Source organism: Festucalex cinctus, chromosome 7 (assembly GCF_051991245.1).
Source record: "Festucalex cinctus isolate MCC-2025b chromosome 7, RoL_Fcin_1.0, whole genome shotgun sequence".
In the NCBI taxonomy this organism is placed as follows: domain Eukaryota; kingdom Metazoa; phylum Chordata; class Actinopteri; order Syngnathiformes; family Syngnathidae; genus Festucalex; species Festucalex cinctus.
The window spans coordinates 14,137,017-14,163,485 of NC_135417.1; the positions used below are offsets into that span (position 1 = coordinate 14,137,017).

Genomic DNA, 26,469 nt, shown 5'->3' on the forward strand with positions numbered 1-26,469 from the left:
AATTGAGTGTGTGTGTGCTTTTACAGCCGCCCCCCAAACCCCTCCTAATTAAATGCCGTGTTTTTGCTGGCAGGCGTTTATTTTCTGACGGCAGCGCATGAAAGTTCATTATACTTGTTCTTGCGGTATCATCTTCCAGATGCAACGTGAGGGGGGAGGAGCGTCGGGTCTTGGGTATCGAGCTTGACCGAGACCACCACGCCCTATTTGTGGCCTTCTCAGGATGTGTCATCCGTGTGCCGCTCAGCCGCTGCGACGACTACAGCGACTGCAAGACGTGAGTCAGACCTGATACTGTAGCCAATCAGAAGCGGGGGAAAAGTCATTGGTGGAAATGACAATATAACAGCAATGGTGAATGAAGGACACAAGTAGAATGGAACGTGTAGCTTTTAACTCCTAGCTATGCCTAAAATGGACAGAATCACAATGGTGACATCATACAACTGACACAACCCCAAACCGTAGCCAATCAAAAGCTGAAAGAAAGCCATTGCTCGAAAAGATCAAATAACCAAATAATGTGGACTAAAATTGATAAGATTCTTGACGCCAGCCAAGAACAGTGCGTCATTGTAGAACCTGTTTGTAGCATTGAAGTAAAACACTGTTCGTTTTGTTTGACTACTATAAAGTGTGATAAGGAAGCAAATTCAATGCTCTCTGATCAATTTTAGCAATGTTTACGCTTGTTTTCTGTTTGCTCCTTCCATGTTCTCAGCATCACTTTCTATTTTTGGGGAGGAATGTTCAACTCAGTCACCCCCTCCAAGCCTCCCGTTTATTCCCCAACCCCCAACCCTCCCGCAGTGTGTAAAGAGAGAGGAAGGATTTCTCCTCCTTCCGGGAATTGCTGAAATCCCATCGCATGCTAACGTCTCGGCAGCACTTACACTTTCACTACCAGATTGGATCCAGCTGATTGACCAGGAGCCAGTGTTGGCGGACGTATAGGGGGGTTATAAATGCGGGGGAGTAAAGGGGTGTTTTTGGATAGGATTTGGAGGAGGGCGGGGGGTGAAATGCATGGAAGCGAGTCCTACTTAAGCTCTGCAAGCTGGCCAGAGAGCTGAGACACGCGTCATTTACCGCTTAAATGTCCATTGAGGATGCCAGATCACCACTTGTATGAGTCAGCCTTGGACATACCATATATGGGCAAGTGAATACGTATGAATAATACATGTAAACATAAATACAGTGAACCCTTGTTTACCATAGGGGATATGTTCCAGTCCCAACTGTGAAGGCGAAAATCTGAGATATAGAGAGACCATGCACTTTCAACACAGTTTAAGTTAATAAAACATACTTAAACATATTTAGATACACTTTTTCAAAGTATTCCATAGTGTATTTTCTCAGTAAATATAATTTTATGGTAGCCTGTCTTGCCTTGTAGACGCTGCCTGTCCTCTCGGGATCCATACTGCGTGTGGCTGAAGGCTGGAAAGTGTGTCGCCGCCACGTCCGGATTCAAGTAAGTCTCAACAATCTGTTGACAGCGTTAGTCCATCACACAAACAAGACGTAATTCGCAGACAGCTGGATAAAGGCGGGACTAAGAGCAGTTGATTGACAGTCAAGGCCTGGCTGTGTGTTTGCTGCCCATCAAGCTGCAAGCGGCTAACTTTTCCACTCCACGCTGTGAGCTTCGTTTCCTGGAAGGCCCCTTTAGTGATGGAAAGAGACGACATTCCGACGCGACGTTCCTGAGCGGCTCTCGGAGGTTATTGATTTACAAGCCGACGTCCAATGAGCGAGCACTTAGGAGAGCGGTAGAGCCAGGCCAGAACATCCGCTCCACATTCCACAATCCAGAGCAAAGATGCAGACAAAAAAAAAAAAAAAAAAGAGGTGAAATTTTAGGAATGTCGGAAAATCAGCGAAGATGACGTGAATTTGATCAACATCTGCTTTGGATCGTCTTCTTGTTTTCCTTCTTTGCGGTTGTAAGGATCTGAAAGATCATAGGACAGATGTGTATGTGACTAAGATGACATCACATCATCCGACACAGGGAACATGATGTGGAATTTGTGGAACAGGTGACGTGGTCCTCATTTGACATCACGTCATGTGACATAGGTGACGATGTGCAGTGAAATGTGACATAGGCTAACATTGTTTGACTTCATGTCAGTGACACCTGTTGGATCATGTGACATTAGTGGAATATGACAGATATCTGATATAGGTGACTTCTTGTGACATAAATGGCATCATGTGATACAGGTGAGTGACATGGGGCACAGGTGTCACAGTCTAGGTGACTTTGGTGCCAACACATCGGAGTCAGTCTGCTGAGAACCGAACACTCATGGGATGGCCTACCAGGCAATCTCGATGACATCTTCTTCTACTCTTTTATTTCACCTATTCTTCTACTTTTTTATTGTTGTGACAAAAATGTCACAGCGTGGCTGGAAATTCAACTTCTTTAGGGTTTTTTTTTTTGTGTGTATGTGTGTGTGAGAGTGTGACGAAAACTCTTCTTTTTCTCTTTGTGGCGTTCTGCATACTCTGTTCTCCTTCACAGTGCATAACAAAAAAAGTTTTGTCCAGAAACTTTTACCTTCCAGCAGCACAAGCCCCAGCAGGAAGTCTCAACAAAAAAAATGACAGCGTGTTCTGGTATCGTGTCTTTGTCTCCATTGCCTGTCTCAGCAGGAAAACATCATCATCACGGTTGTTTTATGGGGGAGAAAGACAAAATAACCAATAAAGCAATTTCACCTGTCTCCTGAAAGATGAAAGACTGACCATACGAAGGGATGTAATGTCATCACATTACACCTTTTGTAACATAATGACAAGTTTATGTTAGGACAAAGATGTTATGTGGTCAGAATTTGACACGTATGACAGGTGGCATCAAATCACGTGATTCGTTTTTAAAATTGCTGACGCATGTGTTTTGTGTGTCCACTCAGAGGCGCCTTTGAGCAGGACGTGGAGAACGCCGCTGCTCAACATCTTAACGCCTGCCATGGTGAGTCCTCCACGTTTGTCTTCTCACAACAAAGGCCAGTACAATTGCAATGCCAGCGTCGTCGCTCGGCGAGCTAGTTAACACGTACTTGTCGACCGCTGTAGACTGCGTGGATGTTGATCTCCTCGTTGAATCCTGGAGTTTGTCTTTTTAATTGCGTGAAGCTGACAGACAATCAGTTTGTCGTCAGTCGGCCGTGAAGAACGTTCCAGGCGAGATGGCTTATTATTCCGTCCGGCGCTTGTACACGTAGCAAACATTTAACGTCGTCAGCGTCTTCTGGCAGCTGAAAGGAAAAACAAACGTCAGTCATGTCAGGGTTGCCACTAGATAGCAGCCCCTACCACCACCACTACCGCCGCCGCCCCCCCCCCCCCCCCCCCAACTCACACATTAGCATGATGCATTAGCATGTTCCAGTCGTGTAGGGAGCATGCAAAACAATTGTTTCCGCCACCTCCTGTGATCCCATCCAGAAAAATGCTTTTAATCTTCCCGCTTGGGTGAGGCGTGTGTGTCAAATGTCGTTTTTATCGCTCGTTTGCATAATGCCGACGACAATAACAAAGAAGACAACAAAGGCGACAACAAAGGCATCCCATTGGAGATGAATCACACTGGATAGCGGGAATCCTTGACGGGGAAAAACTCATTCTGAATGTTTTCTTTGTTCAGATGTCCTGACGACAACTCGCAAGCATAACACGCCTCTGGACTCGGCTTACGGTCAGTTCACACATCCCTTTACTTCCTGTCCACAAATGACCACTCGTTCTTTCACACTCTGAACGCCGCCCGGAAGCTTCCGGAATCTTTCATTCAGTCTGCTCAGTGACAGCTTAAACATGGCGGCCATTGTCCTTAATGGCCTTTATCCCCGGGGACCGCCATCCCTGTCATGTCTCATTTGGCTCACCGGAGCCTGTGGCGTGCTGGGAATGGAGTATCGGGACGTGGCCGAGCTGGCCGGCGCTCCGATACTACCCAGGAGGCCCTGAAGGAAAAAATTGTTAACGTTTGTCACAGCCCGTCTTGGCAGACGCAGAGCCACAATGTGGGCTTCCATTTTGTATCTCTCCACTGACCGCCAACGAGACTGAATGGCCGCTAACATCGCTGACCGTTAATGTCACTGACCTCTGTAAGACAGCTGACTTACTGGGTACTAGCGTGGCCAACTGCTAACAAGGTTGACTGCTTACATGGCTGACTCACTGGCTACTGAGGATGCTGAACCAACCACTAGCAAAACAGACTGACCAATAGCACAACAACTAACCGCTGAAGACTTGACCGCTAATGGGGCTAACTGCTAATACTACTCATATGGCTAACTGACCGCCAATATAACTGAGAACCAACGCAACTAACCACTCTGACAACTGACTCAAATGTGTTATAACAAAATATTGCCCAGCAGACTTGCATACCTTCACTTCCTGGGGGCGGAGCTAGCACAACACTGGCGGCTTTGACGTTGCAACGCAGTATCCGATACCCGCCGTATGCACTCTTGACGTTCGGCGCTCTTTTGTCTTGTGAAAGATTTATCAATCTAACAAAGCTGACGGATCGCGCGAGGCCGCCACTCGCCTAAGCCCCGGGCGCCATCTTTCTTCTACTTCCTGTCATCTCAACAATGGCCGCCCGCGGAGAGAAAGGCGGAAGATAAACACCCGCCGGCGTATCCAATCAGATAATCCTCCATCGTGTGTTGTCGCCATAGAAACAAATACTCCAATAAATCAAAGGGAAGCACAGATGGTGACGTGGCGGGACGCTGTCATCTGGCACGCCACCCGGAAGATGACAAACTGAGGCCTTTTTCCTCCTTTTAAGAGCCATTTAGAGCGCTGCTAACAGGAGGGCGCTAATGATGCTATCAAGCATGCAGTGTGTCACCAGGACAATGTGTCTGCCAAATGACTAGCATTCCACACGTCATAGTTCCACTTCTTTTCAGAGAGAAAATGGACATCTAATGTGACTGACCTTCAACACAACTGATTGCTAACACGACTAACGCAGCTGACCACTAGCATCACTCATGATTGATTGACAGATGAGCATACACATTTCACAATGAGGCGTGCACTTGAACGATTTTTCCTTCCGGATCAGGAAGTTGATTAACGAGTCACTAATCAATCACTGTGTTGCCCCTCCCCTTCCTCTTCCTCCCACCCTCCCTCCGCTGCGACCACAGGGAAGGCCACACCCACAAGCGCCGGCCCGTCCAATCAAAAGGAGGCAGGTGACCCTGAAAGAGGTCCAGGTCCGGAGGGCCCTCCCTACGAGGGGGAACAAGGGTCACCTGACTCGGAGCCAATCATTGTGGAGATGGAGGGTAAGGGGGAGGGGCTTGTGTCCTCTGTGCACTCTGACCTCTTAGGGGTTTGCGCTGCTGGGCCCCATACGGCTGACTAACATAGTTGACTGCTAAAATGACTGACTAATGTGACTAAACACTAACACGAATGACTGCTTAAAGTGTTGACTAACTCAATTGATGGCCAACAGAACAGACGACACTACTGACTGCTAACACAACTAGCATTACTGCCCGCTACCATGATTGATGTCAAACAATGACTGACTAGCCTAACTGACTGCCAAGTAAACTGTTAATGCAACTAAATAACACAACTTCTAACAACATAACATGATTTACGCAACCATCTGCTAGCACAACTGACCACAACTTAACTGACCACTAACACAACCGTCTACGACCACAAAACGACATCCCACCTTTGACCGCTTTTTCCTGCACTCTCTTTGGTCATGTCGGGAGCCAATCAGCTGCAGCGTTGCCCAAAATTACAGATGGCTTACTTGTAATTGAATGTTGCAGAAGTCTCTAGGAAGTGAAAACCTCCCTAACATTAGCTTGCTAACCAATGCTAACAGCACAAACTACAACAGCACATGATATACAGCACATATTGTCTCCTTGGTGGATGGAGGTCATAAAAAGAGCTTTTGGGGGATTTAGCAGGAGCAAGTAAGGAAGTGGTTTTCCTCCCCGCCTGCCTCGCCTTCTTGCTGGTGTGAGCTGTCAGAGCAGCGTAAATCCTCACTAAGGGCATCAAAAGATGCAACACATATAATAAGAAAAGAGATAAGACGACAAAGAAGACATCACAAGCACACAAGATGCCTTAGAAACCGAAACACGAGCACAAGCTTTCTACTACAAGAATGTACGAGGTAGCATGGGAAATATTGTGATTGCCATTTCTAGCACTGACGTTTTGAGCTCCCATTTTAATGGCATTGACAGTGTTAGCATCTATGTTAGCATTGAAATAAGTAGTATTTATGCTATTAATGCTTACAAGTTTTGGTTGTCGACAATATTAGCATTAACGTAGTTAGCATTGATCGTCCTAGTATTGATGGTGTTTCCATGGTATCATTAGTCGTGATGTTATTAGCATCATTATTTAGTTTCTTTTTGTTTTTAAAGATGTTTTAGTGTTTCCATTTTTAGCATTGGTGTCTTTTTACATTATGTTGATGATATTAGCATTAACATTATTAGTGTTGGTAGTACCATACCAGTTTTGATATTGACGTTGGTTATTAGTACTGTTATTAGCGGTCACTTTATTAGCATTGACAGTATTAGCATATGTCAACATTATTAGCATCCCCGTTATGATTTTCACATCAAGTCGTTCTTATTAATAGCGGGAATATTTGTACTTAGCAAAACCACAGAAACCAACTATCCTGAGAAATGTTGTAGTGGAGAAGCTGTCTTGAAGAGAAGTTGGAAATTTGCTCCCAGCAGATGGCCCTGACAAACAAATACTTGAAGAATATTTCATCTTATTCATAAATATTTATTAGTTTAGCAGGTCACACCGTGGCCTGCACAGAAGCGCTGACTCCAGTCTTTAATATTCAAATGTCCATATGGACCAGACACTCATTAAATATGAAAACTTGACCAATCAGCATCGACGGAACCAGGTCACATCGCCAAAACCACACGGAATATTAGAAATGTCTAAAAATTTGAAGATGTTCTTTCTTTGCAAGCCAGCATGCTTTGACTTTGAGCAACACTGCAACTGATTGGCTGTCTGTAGGTCACGTGACTATGATGCATATTCAAGAAAAGGATCCGCTGACCATACTTAAATATAAGAACATATGGTCACACACTAGAAGGTTTTAATGTATTTTTGTAATATTAGATGACTGACTGGGCCCACAGTGATGTCATCCCCCTCCTCCCACTACCCCTCTCCCACCTTATGTGGTCTTCCCTGCCTGACCCCCTGCTTCCTCATAACACTAACCCAAATGTACCCCACCATGAGTCCCCAACATCCCGCCCACCCACCTTAAAGCTACAGTCAACATGTTGAAGTGACTTCCGTGTGTACTGTGCCTTTAAGTTTGAATGATGGCGCAAAGGAAACTTCCTCGGTGGTGTCATCTTCCTGCTCGAGCCACTAGGAAGTTTGCTCTGGAAGTGCTCTGCTTTGCGGGCGGGTGCATGTGAAGGAGTGTGCATGAATTGTCAGTGCTCTCCGTTTAAAGGTGGAAAAAAAACACATGCAGCACACTTTGTTAGAGGTTGCTGACTCGGCAGGAGGCAGCACAAGCTCCCTGATTTGTGGGTATCCATGACGCAATAATGCGACTGACCACCAACATAAATGCTAACACGACTATGCTAACAACTGAATCAACTGAATGCTAACTTGAGTGAGCGCTAGCACAACTGACTGATAATGCGGTGGACTGCTAACATAATTGACTTAACTCGACCTCGTGCTAACACAACTGGCTAACATGACAGACGGCTAGCATGACTGGCTAATGTAATTGACCGCTAAACTGCTAACATGCCTCAGCTGACTAATGCAACTGACCACAAGCATGACTGCTACATGATTAACTGCTAATGCAACTGCCTGCCTACGCAACTGACCAATGACATAACTATTTAACGGGGAGAAGTAGCCAATCAGAGCCCAGCATTCACATTCAATATGTCACTGTTGTTTTTCCATCTACCTTCAAGAAGGCTTTTCTTAAAAAAAATAAAGAAATATTGAAGGAGCTCATCGGTTATCTCTCAGCTGAATTCAGTTTCTGCTTGTGGAAACTTCTCTTTTGCCAGGGAACATTGACGTGAATGTTCTATATGTGCATGCGTGTGTTTGTGAGTGTGTGTGTGTGGGGGGAGAATGGAAAGGTTTGGATCTGCTGTGAGCGCAGCGACGTTGCGCTGCGATTGCATGTGCGCGTAAACAAAGCCTGAGGCGGTGCCGCTGTCAGGATGAAGTCATTAAGGAACAATTACACGCCCTCTTGAGCTCACACTCACTCCCACTAATTACTGAACTCTTTTGACTTTATTAAAGGAGCGACTCTTGACTAGAATTTCAAACTATTTTTTCGTTGGACTTCACACAACATTCCCGCCTCTCAACATGGAATGTTTTGACACTCATATTGCGCTCACGGGGGCATGTGAGTCCATTTCCTGTTAGGGAATGTTGGATTGCAGTGCTAACAAGCTGGTGTGAGACTTTGGCTGTTTCTTTTTTTCTCATTTTTTTGGAAGCCATCCTTTGTTCTTCGCGGAAAATCTTGGCTATTTGCTAAGTTTTTTTTTGTTTTTTTTGTTTTTTGTTTTTTTGCTATTTATGAGTTCACAAACTCCGGAGAATCAGTTGATTTCCACCAATCACAGAGCAACATTGGGGTATATTCACTAAGAATGTGCTGTGTCCTGTAATAGAGCGAAATATTGCACCACAACTGCACCTGCAGTTACCCACCTATTCACTAAGGATATTGCTCTAATCATATACTGGCGCAAACACGCCCACATAACTGACAGCTTGTAGTAACAGTTGCGAGAAAGATGACATTATCAGTAAGTGAGGTTGGACCGAGAGTAAGCGTTTATAGCGCCATTACGCTGTACAGAGCAGAAAGGACGACGACGACGTAATTCATGCGTAAAGTACAAATTACTGGTAAAAATATATTTAAAAATATATTTTCAGAGGTTGGCGTGGGCGTATAGTATGCATCTGGCACGTAAAAATGATCGTAAAATGCCTCCCCGCCATTGCCGATCAGCCCGGGTTACATTATGTGTCCTAGAAAATCCTCTCTCTCTCTCTCTCTCTCTCTCTCTCTCTCTCTCTCTCTCTCTCTCTCTCTCTCTCTCTCTCTCTCTCTCTCTCTCTCTCTCTCTCTCTCTCTCTCTCTCTCTCTCTCTCTCTCGCTCTCTCGCTCTCGCTCTCTCATTTGCATTGCGGTGGGCGTATTTTGCGTCAAATGTATGCAAATTACCTAATTTACATACACGCAAATAACACCGGCGCACCGGCGCGCAATCTGGTTGGCAGCGCACTTAGTGATGGAGTTTCCCATCCGTGTGTGTTTAGTGAATTAGGCGCAACCGGATTGCTGCATTTTTAGCGGGTAGCGCCGTGTAAAGGCGACGCAAACCTTTAGTGAATAGGCCCGATTGTGTTTGGGGCGGGACATGCAGCTGTGACGAAACCAGGAAGCCAGTGCCGACGCCGGGGCTAACGTTTGTAAACCTTTAACGTTTGTAAACGAATGGACGCTTCAATTAATTCTGTTCTTGCAGAATTACTCACTGTTTCCTTGTTGAATGTTGAACAGCGAAAGGCGCTTAGTGCATTTTTAGCTGGTAAATATGGTCGTTAGAAGCATGGCGTTGATGCTTTATGATCCTCATCTTTTTGATTGCCTTGCTTTCATTTTGTGGGATCTTTCAGTGATTGTAAACCTTTTGGGAAGGCGCTAATTATTCATAGTGGATAGGGAAAGTAACCTGCAGTCAAAGATGGCGGAAAAGCAAGATTTTATTGCTTTGGCTTTAACACACAAAGGGTTAATAGTCAAGTGTCTTGATTTATTTGCTCAATATTTATTATAGCATGTCAACCAGCTGACAATGATCACGTACGTTGCAATTTTGCGATAGTAATGATGTCATTAACAGCATGCCTGTGTAGTGTTCCAAAATAAGTTGAATATAGTTCACTTTAAACAAAGGTGAACGTCTCTAAATAGTGATTACGGATTCCGCAATGAGTGAGCGATTCCCAACACAGCTCTTGTCAATCATTCTACCAGTTGTCAAGTCATGCCACACTTTGTGCTTTTTGTGGACAGCCGGTGATGTCTTCTCAAGGACTTGGAGTCAGTGAGCGTGAGGAAAACCTCCCTGAGACACTTTTTCACTTTTGTTGATGGAAAGCAGAGAGGCGCGAGCGCTCTGTTTTCATTTCCAGTGATTGGAGTTTGTCCTCCCACGACGCGGTGAGGACGTGTGCTGATACTTGATACTTGCATCTTCAAAACATTGTCTCAAGCGACGTCCCGTCAATCACACATTGCTCGTTTTTTTTTCTCTACGCTTCAACGTAAACACGCATTCATGCATACATATTGTACATACAGCCGAATCCCTGTGATCATCGCAAGCGTCTGTGTAAATGTGTCACTAATGAAGGAAGGATGAAGAAAAGGAGTTTTAATGTGCTGGCGTGGTCACGTGACTGATTAATTCATATAACTTGACTTCTATTGTGTGCGTTCAAACAATTGACTGGTGCAGAAACCAAAAAAAGAAAAAAAAAAAAAAAACAAGTGCTCATACGGTTTGCTTGGATGTTGCTCTTCCTTGCGTTGTCTTTATCTGTCAGCAGACGTCTGACACTTTCAGGCCTGCAAAGCCTCCTGGGAGTCTACGACGTTGTCTGCCACGGTTGCCATGACGACCGCTTTCTCGCACACGGTACACAGACTCACACAAGTTCGACACTTTGGTCTGCGCGCTTCGAGAAAATAATCTTTATTCTGCTTCTAATTTCTTCAACACCACGCCCTGCTCATATGAGCAAAAATATTGGGACACACAGCACTTAATCAGTAGCAACAGTTTGATGACCTCCATCAAGGCATGCTTGGAAGGAGATTAGTGTAGAAGAACAAACAATTAATCAACATCCATCTAGAAATATCGTGTTGGGAGCAAATGATTGACTTACACGGCTAACCACCAAGGCAATTAGCTAGGCTCAACATTGACCAACACGATTGACCCGGCCGATATCAGCTATTTTAAAATCACCAAAAATTGACTATTTTTAAATATTTATGTATGTATTTATTTTGTTTTTATTATATATGTATTTTATTCTATATTATTTATTTTATTATTTATTCATTTATTTTATTTATTTATTTTACACGTTACAACATAAACTTTGACTTTGATAATGAAAGATAACATTCAAACACCCAAAAAAAAAAAGAAAAAGCAGTTGACTTTTGCCTTTTCTCTCTGTTGTAAACTTAAACAATTACTAGAGGATCAGAGTAATGTAAAACAGTCAAATGTTATCCCTGAAATGTATTGTTGTAAACATTAACTCATTCATTGCCATTGACGGATATAGACGTCAAAAAGCCATTTTAACTGGGCTAGTAGTGAATGAGTTAAGGGACTAGAAACTAAATTATTTTATTCATTATCGGTTATCTAAATTTTATTCTGCCCAATATCAGAATTGGCATCAGCATTTAAATTTTTTTTATTTCAGCCAGGATCGAGCTAATGCAACGTGAATGATCACAAAATCTGTAATATTATTGACTAGCATGATTGACCACTAACAAGACTAACGCAACTGACTCCTAACACAACGGACTAATGCAAAAGGCTAAAATGGCTACATCTGAAAATATAAACAATGGAAGAAATTTATAGAAATAAAGTTGCGAATTTGTATTTATGTACTTACCATAGATGAGCAGCAAGCCAATCAGAGTTGAACGTGCACATTCACATTTTCTCTGGATTTGAATTGCCCTTGAAATGACTTTTGTAAATATTGATTTTTTATTTTTATTTTTTTCCCTCCTTGCAAGCGATTACGTCAGGGTTAATTCCAGCCTCAAAAGATGAAAGTTGTGCTCTGCTGCCTATTGTTAATTATTGATCAGTGAGCGTGGTGATGATGATGAGTCATCATCTTAACGATCATCATGATGATCATTAACATCATTTGGACTTCATCATTTTCACTCCTCGGCAAGATTTCCGCCGCAATTCTGTTGCGTTGGACCACCTGCGTGTTCACGCAAGCACATATGCTAATGAGGCAAACACACGCACACACTCACCAATGTGTCATGCGGGTTTTTTTTTGGGGGGGGCGGTGGTGTAGAGGAGGCGTGACACCCCAGATGGTCAGCAGTGTGGACCAAGGTCGTTTATACACACGCGGTCCACACGACTCACACTCACGCTACACGCTCGCACACACTGTGTCAATTAAGTCCATTTTGAGTCTTTTGAGTGGCGGCCATGTCGTGCGCCGCAGGGGGATTCAGAGTCTGGAAACGAGAATGATTGACAGCTCCTGATGGCTCAATTGTGCTTCTTCCCTCACTATCCTTTTTTTTTTTCCACTTGATTTGTTTTTGTTGTATGGGTGAAAATGACTCATAGTGCAGCACGGTGGCCTAGTGGTTCACACGTCTGTCTCGCATTTAAGAGGTTCTTGGTTTGACTTTGCATGCTTGTGTTGGTTTGTCCTCTTACAGTCCAAAAACATGCCTCATTTAGATTTTTTTTGGGGGGCTCTCTCTTTGTTGTGACAGGTACTTGCAACCAATCCAGAGCGTACCTCGTTTCTTTCGCCAAAATTCAGCTGGGATGAGCTCCAGCTCACGCGCCTCCAAAATGTCCATGAAGAGTGTGCGTGTTTGTCTGTGTGTGTGCCCTGCTATTGACTGGTGACCAGTCCCTGCTGAACTCCTTCAATATTTCAGTTTCTTTTCCCTCACTTGATGTGTGCAGTGTCAGGTAGCGAACTTGAGATATTGTTTCTGTCCATCATTGCCTTTCATCTTTTGTCCCTCAGGCCGTGTTTGCTTTTGCGACCGTTGCTTTGTGGCCATTTTGGGACACAAACAGCCAGTCTATATTTTTTGTTTTTTGCTAATGAATGCAAATAAGATCTGTTCAACCAAAAACAAGCTAAAAGATGAATTATTTCGATATATTCACCTTTTTTTTTTATTAATAGTTGAAGGCTTTTTTATAGCCAGCAGAGAGAGCGCGTCCACTTTTTGTAATCGAATTGAAATTGAGTCATCCATTTGCTCCATGGGAGCGCAGTAAGCCATTTAAGTAAAAAATATTGCATGAAATTGCTTCCTTGTGCAGTAATTGATAAATCTGGTAGAAGACATAATAAAATGTTCAAGTGTCAAGTCCAGGCTGAAATCCATTCAGCCCAGATTGTGTGATTCATCCGTCTATCGCGCCAGTAAATAACAAGGAATTTTAAAAAATGTTCTTTTCACGAGTTTCAACTGGCAAATTGTGGTCATGATACTCAAAAGGAATAATTGAATGATTTTCAAAAATTTAAAGACCTGAAGTTGGATGGAAATGACAAAAATCCACACCCTTGGCATGTTTCTTTACATTTGCATTAACACGGCTATAAAATGCTTTAAAAGAAGGAAGCAAAGTGGCAGGTTTAGAATAGTTTGGGATATTTCATTCGAGTTGATTTTTTATTTTTTGTTTTTTTAAATTTCACTAAGTTTTTACACTATATTTTAAGGGTTTTTTAGAGCAGTTTTGTTGTTTTTTATGTCTTTGAAAATTATTCATTTTTGTTTGATTTTTATTAGTTTTGGTATTATTATTTTATTTATTTATTTATTTATTTATTATTTTAGCCACTAAGTATTTCTTCTGTACAGCCATACAGTAATATTGAAATAAAAATATTTAAAATCAACCCCAAAATGTAAGAAATAATTGATAAAGATGAAAACAACGGACATTTTCGATATAATTATAGTTTTATAAATGTAAAATAGTTTCAATTATTTTTTTAAACACTCAGCTCATTTTTGTTTCAATTTTAGTTTCATTAGTTTTTATGCCTTTGAAAATTCTTCATTTTTGTTTAGTTTGTATTAGTTTTAGTGTTAGTTTTTTTATTTTTTTATTTATTATTATTTTTTTATTAATTTTTTTTATTTTTATTTTTATTTTTATTTTTTCTGAAAATAAGTCACTAAGTATTTATTCTGTACGGCCATACAGTAATACCGAACTATTTCAAATCAAACCCAAAATGTAAGAAATAATTGACAAAGATGAAAACAACAGATTTTTTTATGTAATTATAGTTCTGTAAATGTAAAGTAATTTCAATTTTTTTTTTTTAACTCAGCTCATTTTTGTTTCAATATTAGTTTATTTCATTAGTTTTTGTGAACTAACCTTGCAAAGTGGCCACAAATGAATCCAACCTGCTCTGGTGTCATTTTCATTCAGGCGTGCGTCGCCCGTCGGAGGCGGACAAGAGCAACCACAGCGTCCACTACACGCTGCTGATCGCGTGCGTCCTGGTGGCCTTCGTGCTGGGCGCCTTCCTGTCAGGCTTCCTGGTGTCCTGCTACTGCAACCGGGCCGGGCACAAGACCCGCAAGCTCCCCAAGGACCCCGAGGTGCAGATCCCGCACGCGCTCTCCCTGCGCAGCCTGGCCAAGCTCAACGGCCTGCTGGAGGGCGGCGCCGGCAAGGAGGACAAGCTGGAGGCATCCTCGCCCAAGATCTACAGCTCCTTGTTCTCCAAGGAGGTGCCCCGGAGGAGCGGCCACCACGGCATGTCGGTGGGGGACCTGGTGCTGCCCCACCACCACCACCTGCGCTCGTCCTCGGAACTCTCCGGGCTGCCCACGCCGGACTCCACGCCTGAGCTGCCCATCAAGAGCATGAAGGCCTTCCGCAACCAGTGGGAGAAGAACCACAACTGCAACAACGCCTCGCGCCCGCCCTCGGCGCACGTTTTCCCCTACGGGGCCTCGCGCCTCCCCGACGAGCGCAAAGTCCACAGCAGCGAGCGCCTCCTGCCGCAGCACCCCGGCTACGCCCACAAGGTGATGGAGGTCACCTCGTTGGACGAGCTGCTCAAGCACATCCACGAGGGGGGCGGGGCCAAGACGCCGCAGCTCATCAGCCCGGCGGGGGGGCACGGCGGCGGGGCGGCGGCGGCGGCCTACGCCGGCCGCGTCCAGCCTCACATTCCCGAGACGGAGTCGGCGCCGTACTACAGCTCGTCCACACTGCCCCGCGACAGCCTGACCCGCCGCATGGACGTCCCCCCGGACCCGCCGCCTCCGGCGCCGCACACGTCCACGCTGGAGCGCCGCCAGTCAGCGTCCCAGAGGCACTCCTTCATGAGCGGCGGAGGGTCCGGCGGGGCGGCGCTGCCTCGCCATCACAGCTTCAGCCAGCGCATGGGCTCCGCCCACCAGCCGCCTCCCCTCCTGGCGCGCATGAACTCCACGGGAAGCTGCGAGGGCCACTTCCCTCTCCTGCCGCCCGGGTACTTGGCGCGCTACAACGCCGCCCAGCAGGACGGCGCCCTCAGGGGCGGCGGTGGTGTCCGAAGGGGGCCCCCCTTAAAACCAGACGCCCCACCCAAGCCGCTCTTTATCCCCGCCTCCTCACCCATCAGCCCGCACGCCAACTTCAACTACTGACGCCGTTTCGGGCGCGGACCGACGCCTCAAGTTGACGTGGAAAATTATCTTTGTACCATATTGGTATTGTTCTCTTCTACGTGACACACTACATTGACCTTTCACCGCAACGCCGCGCAGGGCAGCTCAGCGCGTCCTCAATGTGCAACCACAACAACTACTATGTAAAAAATGACATCGACAGCAACACCACATCTACAGCAATTACACTCACCACTACATGATTCAGAATGACTACGACTGCATGAACAACTACATTGACTGGAGTCCACAACGCAGCTACTACAACAACTATATCGATTGCATCAACAATTACAGTAACAACTACACCAGCCAAAACAATTACATCAATGTCTACATCAATAAATACTACTATTCTACACTGATGATTGTTCACATCAACAACAAAGAAAATAACAGCTACTTCAATAACTACATACATTCATTAACTACATGACTACTTTACTACGAATACTTTTTTTAAACTGTTTTTACCTACTTTTCTAACCTACATTGATGGCTAAAGTTAAACACTGTCTACACAACAACTACACAAATAACTGCAACAATGTCAATATAAACTATTTCAACAACTACATCAACAACTACATGGACTAGATTGACCGCATTAACACCTTCACCGTGACTACTTCAGTAACTAACTTTACAGCAACAACTACACTGATGACATTTGTCCACACAACTATATCGATGACAACACTAATAGCTGCATCAACAACTGCATCAATGTGTACAGTACATGAACAACTACATCAACAGCTACAGCTGTATATCAATGACAACTACATTGACTGTATCAATATTGACTATGTCATTTAGAAACTACATCAACAACTACATTGTCTACTACATCAGCAAACGCAGCAACTATATTGACAGTGACACGCTAAGGTTGCACAAAGTTGCGGGAAAGACTTGAAGCAGTAGTGAAGCGCTACGATGCTTCGTTCTTGTTTTCTTTGCGATGTCGTGTTGCTAACCAGAATGTGTTTGTTTCTATTATGCATGTGTGTGTGAGGGAGCGTGCGTGTATGTATACTGTATGTGTGTGTAAAGTCACATACATACGGTATATGCTATCTGCAGTATATATAAATATCTATATATATATATATATATATATAAATGTGTGTGTCAAGTTGTGATGACAAGTTAGCAAGAACGTAACTTTTGTCTTTGCCTTATTATACTCAAAACCCCCCGAAAGTCCCCTAAAGCCCCCAAAACCCGAAACTCCTCCAAAAAAAAAAAAAAAAAACGCCCCCAAAACGGTCAACAAATACATTTGGGGCTTATTCCTAAAATGTTCCTGAAATGACTTGTTGCAAGCGTCACAATTATGACTTGATTGTCGTTTGGCCGCCAACAAAAATGGCATTTTTTCTGTTTTTGCATCAATTTTTTATTTTTTATTTTCTAACCGCTGCAACCCCCGCCACCGCCTCCCCCCCCTTGAAGAAGTGAAACCAGACCAGAGACTCACGAGCATCTTTTTTTTTTTTCTTCTTCTTTTTATTAAGGGAGGACTGTTTGATTGTTGTTCCTATGGACGTTTCTCTAGTGGGAACATTTTGGACCGCCAGAGGCCGACATTCCCTTACAAATAACAACAACAATGGAGAGAGCTGCACTTCTTTATTGACACACTTTGTGGCTATTGCTTGTAAATAAAAACATACTGACTACACAAATGTAAAGTGCCTGATTTCAAACTGATTTCCAGTCCTATGGATTGGTGATATAAGTTGCTTAAACCAGGATATGCAGCAAAATTCTTAACTTGTAGCACTTGATACCGACACATTGTCATTACCAGATTTTTTTTTTTTTTCTGCATTTAACAACGTTTAATGGAATTTAATCATTAGTTTAAAAAAAATAATTATCTTTTTTCTTTTTTTTTTCATTTCTTTTCACCAGTTTTGATAGAAGCCACCTTCAATGTGAGCCAACATTAGCTTTAGCATTGGAGCTAAGTTGCTAACAGTGTAGCGGCACCGCTGGACAGAAGTTATGAGCAATTAAATGAAAGATGACTGATTGATCGACGTCTGTTGGTAAGTGTTTGGTGAATCAAAGCTTGATAAGCGCATGAACATGTAATGTGATGTTCAAGACCTATTGAATGTGCACGTGTGTGTGTGTGTGTGTGTGTGTGTGTGTGTGTGTGTGTGTGTGTGTGTGTGTGTGTGTGTGTGTGTGTGTGTGTGTGTGTGTGTGTGTGTGTGTGTGTGCTATAACACGGCTGCCATGTCAGGTAAGACAAACCGGAACACGCAAGAAAGGCAATAGTAAAAATGTATATGTAATTACGGTTGAATAATAGGACAAGTAGGTGTATGTACGTCTTACATGCATAAAAACAACAACTAAGCAACGACAAAGCAATTAAAAAAAACTAATTTAGTAAGTTTTGTTCCTAATGTTTTACATTTCTCCTGGTGGAACCTTTAACAATCGTCATTATATATCCGCATCAACAAAAGACCTCTATTATGAAGCACTTTTGCTTTTTTTTTTTTTGCTTTTTTTTCTTAATATATTTGTTATTATTGTTCATGTTTATTTTGCTCTGTGGTACAACTTCAGTTTGTTTACTTTTTTATTGTATTCGTTTAGATTGATTGCTGGATGTATGGAGACATCTTGTGGTCACACAGGTGTGGTGCAGGAGGTCCTATCAGAGACTAGAGACACTTGAAGTGACGTGATGATATAAAATATTACTAAGACGGATTTAAAATGTCCAAATTTCAAACAATTTAAAAAAAAAAAGTGACATAAAGGTCGTAATATATTTTTAAGATACTTTGTTTTTTAGTGTAGAAGAAACTGTATACCTCATGAGAATAAAGTTTTATTTTTCCCAGAAAAAAAAGTCAATGAAATAGTTTAGAATTTTAGCAATAGGTATATTTTTGTTTGGGTTGTATATTTTTAAGCTGTATTTTAAAATAAAGTAAAAACACTAATAACCCAACCCCAAAATGGTTGCCTTAAAGGGAGGGTGAGGAGTATGAGGGTGAGCCATTTTTTTAAATACCAAAAACATAACCTTGATAATAAGTCCGAGTCTCATACGAGTAAATTATGATTATAAATTGTCCTATGCGAAAGAAGTCCTATTTGGAAGGACATGTTATTGGCTGTAAAAGATGCTCCAGTACTCACTGGTCGCCACCAGAGGGCGACACAGGACACCACTTACACTGACACTTCAGGGAAACCCCATACAAATAGTATCATGTATTCTATACTATTGTAAATAACATACTTTATATATCATTATATAAGCTCAGTAATTATACTGCCTTTAACCCTCACAGACAATCACTTTGCCCTAATTGTGTACAATTAATAGCTGATCCTGTCTACATCCAAACACACTTCAGGCATGTCAAAGACTATTTGAGGCGTCTTAAATGTCAAAGGCACCTCAAAGACAATCACATAAGGATGTCACTCTGTTTGCCTATGTAAAAAAAAAATACATTAAGACATCAAAGACACACCAAGGATTGAAGGATCTTTAATGTCAGCAAATCCTCACAAACAGACCAAAAACATTTAAGCGTCACTTTATGCAGCTTTCCTGGCTACATAAAACACAATCCAATATACATCAGACGCCACAAATATAAATCAAAGGCATCACAGGAAAAAAAAAAAAATCAAAGACAAGTAAAAAAAAAAAAAAAACTTTGATGAAGCATTGTTGATGTCAAAGACACCCCATGGACAAATCAAAAACACATTAGGATGAGGCTGGGTCATGCCCACATCAAAAACACTTTAGCGACACATCAAAGACTGTTTGAGGTTTCTTAAACACATTTTAAAAAACATTTATTAAAAAAATCTCAAAGAAAAATAAATGACAAATCAAAAATATCAGCACGTCATGCTATGTCAATATTTAACCTATCCTATATATGAGACAAAGGCTAAAACAAAAATCAAAGACAATACATTCTAAAGACTATTGATGTCAAAGACACCCCGACCACAAATTCAAAATGACTTCAAAGACATAAATTATTGTTATGATGTCATGCTATATGTTGCACTATAGGAAATCAAAGACACAAAAGCCTGATCAAAGCTGGCTACAGAGAAAACTACTCAAAACACATTAAAGACAAAAACACCTAAGGATAAGATGTCAAGACTATTTCATCTGTCTTTGATGTGCAAAACACCTCAAACACAAATCACAAACGCCTTCAAAAAACATGAAAGACACAACTTTATGTAGCTGGTCGTACCTAATCAGACAACTCAGTGAAACGCAAAACCCGCACGTAATCTTAAAAGCATGGGCGCAAGGGCCGCACCCCTCCCTCATTGACTTGCGCCACATCACCCTGCTGGAGGATCGCCATGGCAACAGGTTGCCCGTAGCGACGGGGTACCGCTCCATCGCCGCCAGACAAGCAAGCAAGCGCGAGGGCGCGCAAAGAGAAACGCGCGCACGCCAGGGTGAGGTCCACGCGCGAAGACGCGAAGACGCGGCGGGGAGACAGCGGCGGCGGGCAGCTCGCACGCACGGACTCGGGGATCGAACCGGCGGCATCGGCGGGATGATGGCGGGCTGACGCGACAACAAACAAGAAAACGATAAGAAGAGCAGAAGCAGGTTAGTGACTTGCACACTTGATGCGGGAGTGACATGAGGAAAAGGAAGGATTTTATTTTTCATTATTTTCGTATATGTTATGATCAGCAGCAACATATGCACAACTGGCACATTTTGTCCATTTTGTGTATATATATATATATATATATATATATATATATATATATATATATATATATATATATATATATATATATATATATATATATATATATATATATACAGGACTGTCTCAGAAAATTAGAATATTGTGATCATATCCATTATTTTCTGTAATAAGCAAAAATGCCGTACATTCTGGATTCTTTACAAATTATTGTTTTAATATTGCTGATTTTTTTTTTACTTGGTCTGATATATATATATATTCATTTTATTTACGTTCTATTTTACATATATATGAATTACCGCTACACTTCTATAGATTGAAATTTTAGTTTTTGCTATATTTCTATTAACTATTTTAATCAAATAATAATTGCATTTTTATTGTATTTTGATTACATTTTAATCATTTTCTATACTGTATATACATATACGATTTACATGTATGTAACATGTCTGTATATTTCCATATTTTATTTGTATGATCGCATTCAGATTGAATTTTTAATGTATTTTTTGTGATTATTCACATATTTTCACTATAGGGAGATTTCACTTTAATAGAAAAAAAAAATTATCAATTAAAATCTGTTTCAGTGAGGGTGCAAATGTTGGCCCCAAAATATAGCAGAGGTTCACAGTGCACGTATGATGACATTATACAGCATATTTATATGATTTAATGGTCAATTAGTTGGACACCTTTGAACTTGTAGTGTATTCTAATTCATATGGATTTAACATTTTATGATGTCAATTTATTTAGCTGTGAAAGTAAAGTTGACTTGTGGTTCATTTGGAGTCTTAAGGAAGCATCGCTTCAGGCTTGGAGTTGGACACGGATCAATCACATAGCTCCAATTCTTAATGGATGATCTCAAGGGGGTTTTTAATCTTAATATATGTAAACCTCTGTAACTGTTATAGATTTGTGGCCTACATAAGCACAGATGAGTGATTCTGCTGTCTGCAGGCTTGAGAAACAAAGACAAGATTGATGCTTGGAGGTTATGTTCTGGGGTTGGATCCCAAACACGCAGACACAAATAAGATTTTAGCTCTTTATTCGCATAACATCGAGAGGCGTAGAACTAACTTGATTAGACGAGAAACAACGAGAATGTATCGAGAATCATGAGACGTTAAGATAACTGTGGAGGTGCACAGAGGAGCAGAGGTAATAATCCGACAAAAACACACACTTCTCAGACAGGCTTATATAGACAGCGAATTGATCTGATTGGTTGTGGCTAGACATGTGGGTAACACGACTCACATGGAATTATCTGATTGGCTCTTGACCAGATAAAGAGATTAAAGATTCTTGACTTCACATAGCTTCTGACACCACATAGCGTCTTACCAGTTGAAACCAGATGCTGGCTACAGACACTTGACCTCACGATCATGGCCCACACATAACCCTTGCATGGCCCAAGCATAACCCTTGCATGACCCTAGTCATAACAGTAAACATAACCCTTGCATGACCCTAGTCATTCCAGTAAGCATAACCCTTGCATGACCCTAGTCATAACAGTAAACATAACCCTTGCATGACCCTAGTCATAACAGTAAACATAACCCTTGCATGACCCTAGTCATGACAGGAAGCATAACCCTTGCATGACCCTAGTCATGACAGTAAGTATAACCCTTGCATGACCCTAGTCATGACAGAGTTCTTGTAATGTAAGATGATGACACTCTGTGACACTGACTATAGCATCCATATTCAAAGAGTAACATTAGCTATTCATTTCATTTGACCTCAGACATAAGCATGTTACCAAAATAAAACTGGACGAATCAAAGTTTTGTCATTATTCTCCATCTTAATCCTGACAAAATATCTGCAATTGCCACAATGACTCCACCCGAAGGAATTCACTTCAAAAACAATCAATGAGGCGTTTGTGGTCACTTTTGTTCAATTGACTGACTGACCATTCGTGTGCTTTGCGGTCCCTTTCGCAGGCGTCAGAGCGCCGCGCCCCCACCCCAGCCCACCCCAGCCCACCCCGTGTTCCGTGCGTGGTTAGCGAGCGCCGGCCACAGCGCTGGAGCCGCGACGCTCCAGCATGGACGTGCCCAGGATGGCCGAGGGCCTCTTCAGCAGCACGCTGTCGTCCTCGGGCGGCGGCCACCACGCCGCGTCCTACCTGACGCTGGAGCAGAAGGCGGCCTTCGTCTTCGTGCTGCTGCTCTTCATCTTCCTGGCGCTCCTCATCGTGCGCTGCTTCCGCATCCTGCTGGACCCCTACCGCAGCATGCCCTCGTCCAACTGGACCGACCACACCGAGAAGGACACCTTCGACTATCGCATCGTGTAAGGCGGGGGGGTTCTCAAACTTGCGGGGTCCCGGGGAGACATTTTTTCAAAGGTTCGTAATCTTAACGCTGAGTCAACCTGACCGTCACGTGAAACCCTAAAATGACATGGGAATAACGGTGAACCCAGTTTATCAAAGGGGGCCGCATAACAGAAAGACCCGCAATAGGCAATTAAAGTCCGCAATTTACTTACGTTAAAAAATTAATTAAGAAATTTTCACCCCCTCCCAAAGGCTTTAAACGCCTATGGTCAGGGGAAAAAAAAGTGGAAAAAGGTCAGGTTACGAGAATAAAGTGATCTTCAAAAAGACATTTTGGGGTGGGGGGAGGGGGGATAATGCTTAAATCCTATGAGAATATAATCAGATTTTGTCAGGAATAAAAAAAAAAAAAAAAAAAAAAAAAAAAAATCATAATTTACCAGAATGTGCTTGGATTACATCTGGCAAAAAAAAAAAATCCTGATCATACTAGAATTAAGTATGAATTTATCAGTATTAAAAATTCAAATCTTAAAAAATTACATTTTATTGGGATAAAAGTTTATGTTAAGAGATTAAAAAAGATTTTGTCAAGGAATGAGAATACAAAAAAAAAAAAAATTAATTAAGAATTTGTAACTTATCAAATTTTGTCAGGACAGAAAGTGACAATTGTATAAAAATAAAGTCAGATTTTGACAGGATAAAAAGTTAATTTGGGGGGAATTAAGTTCAACTTTTGGAACGATAAAAAGTTGTCATTTTTACCTCGATTAAGTTATCATAATCTTACAAAAATCTAATCAGATTATTCCAAGGTAAAGTCGTACTATTATGATATTAAAGACAGATTTTAACAACTTTATTGTTGCAATATTACACCTTTTATGATTGAAAACTCACCTTCATGCTCTAAAGAAGAAAATAGAAAAAATGTACGTTTTTGTTCTAAACAAAACAAAAAAAAACTATTCCTTCTGTTCTTAAAACAACTGTTATTCACACAGGCAAGTCTGATTTATAAGATTTCACAATCATGTCAGAGGTTTAATTGGTAACATCTTGTTACCAAGGAACTATGTAGAACTGAGTGGAGGCACTTCATTTAGCTATAGAAAATGAGCTTACCCAACTTTCTTTGCAGCGGGGATAAAATAGAAAAATTTAAAAAAAATTCTAAGACATCATTTTTTGACAAATGATTTGGCCCCACAAGTTACGACTTTTTGGACCCCCAGTTTGAGAACCACTGGTCGAAAATCCTCGCATCACGTGGCGGCTCGGTCGCCTTGAAAATGGCTTCCCTGAGCGGACATGTTGGACACCCCCTTGAGTGGACATCCCTCTTCCCTCCTCCCTCGTCCTCCATTTGTGGACTACCTCGTTCCGCCATCTTGTGTGTGGACGTCAAAACAGGGTCAAACAGAGTTTACATGCCAGCGTCTTTTGCTAGAGTTAGACAATCAGTGTTGTCCCGCCCACCCGCGTAGTCGACCTCCTCCAAGGCTTCACGCCTTCTTCTTCTTCTTCTTCTTCTTCTAGGAGCGCTCCCTTTAACGTAAACCCTTTTGAACACTGGCGGTGGCCACGTCGGACCCAAAGTTGACAGTGCTGTACCGTGTGCCTCCACATGTTGTCCCGTGTGGTTTTTTTCGTCACGTGACGTCCGTGTTCCTCAAGCAGGGTCACTGCCGGCACTCGGTAGGTGGACGGCGGCGGCGCCTCGACCGCGGCGGCGTCTCCTCGGTCATCTCCGTCTCCGTCCTCCCACCGACGCCTTCGCCAACTGACGCCATGGCTTGTCGCCATCTGTGCGCCTTATAGCAGAGGTGGAGGACCCGAGTCACCTGAATTGACTCGAGTCGGGTTTAAGTCGCGGATTTTTAGGACTTGAGACTAACGCTTGTGAAAGAATTAACATGACTTTCACTTCATGAAACTTGACTTCACTTAGACTTGAAACTGTTGTTTTGGGGGGAATTGTTCTGTTTTTGTAGTTCACACAAACCGGGCACGGAACAATCATTGAGGGATCTTTGAGGTTATATTTGGATCCAAAGTTATGTTTTTGCTCAAATTATGATGGCAACTCAAATGGTATGAGACAACAACTACAACATCTAACTTCATCTGTCTGTCATTCTAAAAGTAAGCTATGCTAGCTTATTGATAGCAAAAGGTGGGGTGGGGACCCTGAGTCACATGACTTGACTCAAGTCACGTGACTTGGCTAAAACGTATGATAGACTTGACTTGACAAGTCTTAGCTGTTTACACTTGAAAATGTGTTGTAGGGAAAGTCGAAATAACAACAAAAAACAATTTCACCTGTGAATTTTCAAGACAGTGTATCTTTTGCCAGCATAGTGGACAAGTGGTTAGCAACTCTGCCTTTGTGTTCTGAGGGCCCGGGTTTAACTCTGTACTTTCATGTTGTCCAGAACTTACAAGTTAGCTTTATTGAAGTGTAAATTGTTGTTCAGTGTGAATGTGAGTGTGAAATTGACACTTGCTAGCAACCTGTCCAGGGTGTAGCCTCACCCAAAGTCAACTGGGATCAGCTCCAGGTCACCTACAACCTAATGAGGATTAGCGTTATAGAAAATGGACGTTTTTGATCAACGCAAACGGAAACATGCAAGATTTGCTTTAAAGAATTTAAACCCCACAAAGCAGCGTAAGCTAAGCTAACATCACAGTTAAGCTAATAATAGCTAGCTATATGAACTAAGCTTTGTGTCGGTCACACAGAGGTTAAGACAATAATAATAATAATAATAATAATAATAAAGTTCTGTAAGGACATTGGTGTGGACCATTTCAAAAACGATGTGATTGTGATGCTAGCACAGCTAGCAAACACAAACAAATAAAAGTGGCTAATGTGTGGGGCTAATATGTTGTGAGTTACTTGACTTGCTTGAAATTTAGTGAGGACTCATCTTGACTTAGGACCTGCTTGAAACTTGAAGGTTAAGACAACTTGAGACCTTAGACGTGCACAGATGTGACTTCCTCCCACCTCTGCCTTATAGTGTAGATTGTTTACAGACTTTCCTTCCTGGTGATGTCATTAAAAGAGAGACACTCCCCTCGCGCCCGCCTCCTCGCCCCTCCGCCCGTGCGCTTCCTGCTGCGACAGGAAGTGGACCGCTTGAGCCTTTCTCGCGCCGTTTTCGTGATGCTGTGGCCTTTTTTTTTTTTTTTTTTCCCTCCGCCAGTCGCACAAGTTTCTCTCTGGCTTGGTGGTTGTGCATGTCGCTGGCCTCTCTGTGCATGTTTCTCGCTTCCCCATGTTTCCCGTCAATGTCGGAGCCTTCGCGCTCCTTTAGAAGCCTTCAAGCTCTTAAAGGAGCCTTTCTTTCCTTTTTTTTTTTTTGGAATTAAAAGGTCAGATTTCTCAGCGTCCTTCTTTCTCTCGTTTGTTTTGACGCCGTTTTAGCTGCTTGAGGCGGCGGAGGCGTCATGTGTTTAGACCCAAATGAAAAATGGATTCCTCTGAGCCATTCGGCAGGTTCAGAGGAGGAGGCGGCGGCGGAGTTCTGGGAGGCCTGAAAACATTTCAATTTCACCTTATCAGCTGCCGCCAGCACACACCCGCCGGTGGCTCGATTGCTTCTCTTGTGAAGCCAGACAGGGTGAACACACACACACGCATGCGTTTGTTTTTGTATCTTAGTGGGGACATTTCATTGACATAATGCATTTCCTAGCCCCTTACCCGAACCTTAACCATCACAACTGATTGCCTAACCCTTAAAACCAAGTCTTGACCCTCAAAAAGAGGTCTGAACTTGTGCGGCCCACCAAAA

General features: G+C 42.6%; 2 protein-coding genes across 3 annotated transcripts in view; both read left to right on the plus strand.

Moving 5' to 3' along the window:
- sema6cb (semaphorin 6Cb) overlaps positions 1-17,298 on the plus strand; it is a 95,732-nt gene extending 78,434 nt beyond the window's left edge. Inside the window, exons 16-21 of one of the 2 annotated variants that reach the window (XM_077528341.1) lie at positions 140-277; positions 1,403-1,480; positions 2,934-2,992; positions 3,668-3,718; positions 5,199-5,339; positions 14,370-17,298. In XM_077528341.1, coding sequence (XP_077384467.1) covers positions 140-277; positions 1,403-1,480; positions 2,934-2,992; positions 3,668-3,718; positions 5,199-5,339; positions 14,370-15,580 — 1,678 coding nt within the window. In that variant the 3' untranslated portion in view covers positions 15,581-17,298. The remainder of the gene's footprint in view (positions 1-139; positions 278-1,402; positions 1,481-2,933; positions 2,993-3,667; positions 3,719-5,198; positions 5,340-14,369) is intronic. The other variant, XM_077528342.1, reaches the window with a different exon arrangement.
- Positions 17,299-20,020: 2,722 nt separating this feature from the next.
- LOC144022983 (cortexin-3) lies at positions 20,021-23,057 on the plus strand. The gene is made up of 2 exons (XM_077528212.1): positions 20,021-20,237; positions 22,320-23,057. The coding sequence occupies exon 2, from the start codon at positions 22,424-22,426 to the stop codon at positions 22,673-22,675; it is 252 nt and encodes an 83-aa protein (XP_077384338.1). The 5' UTR covers positions 20,021-20,237; positions 22,320-22,423; the 3' UTR covers positions 22,676-23,057.
- The last annotated feature ends 3,412 nt before the right edge of the window (positions 23,058-26,469 follow it).

Bases quoted from the DNA above. Each gene is read 5' to 3' on its own strand.
- LOC144022983 (XM_077528212.1), top strand. From the start codon at position 22,424: ATGGACGTGCCCAGGATGGCCGAGGGCCTCTTCAGCAGCACGCTGTCG.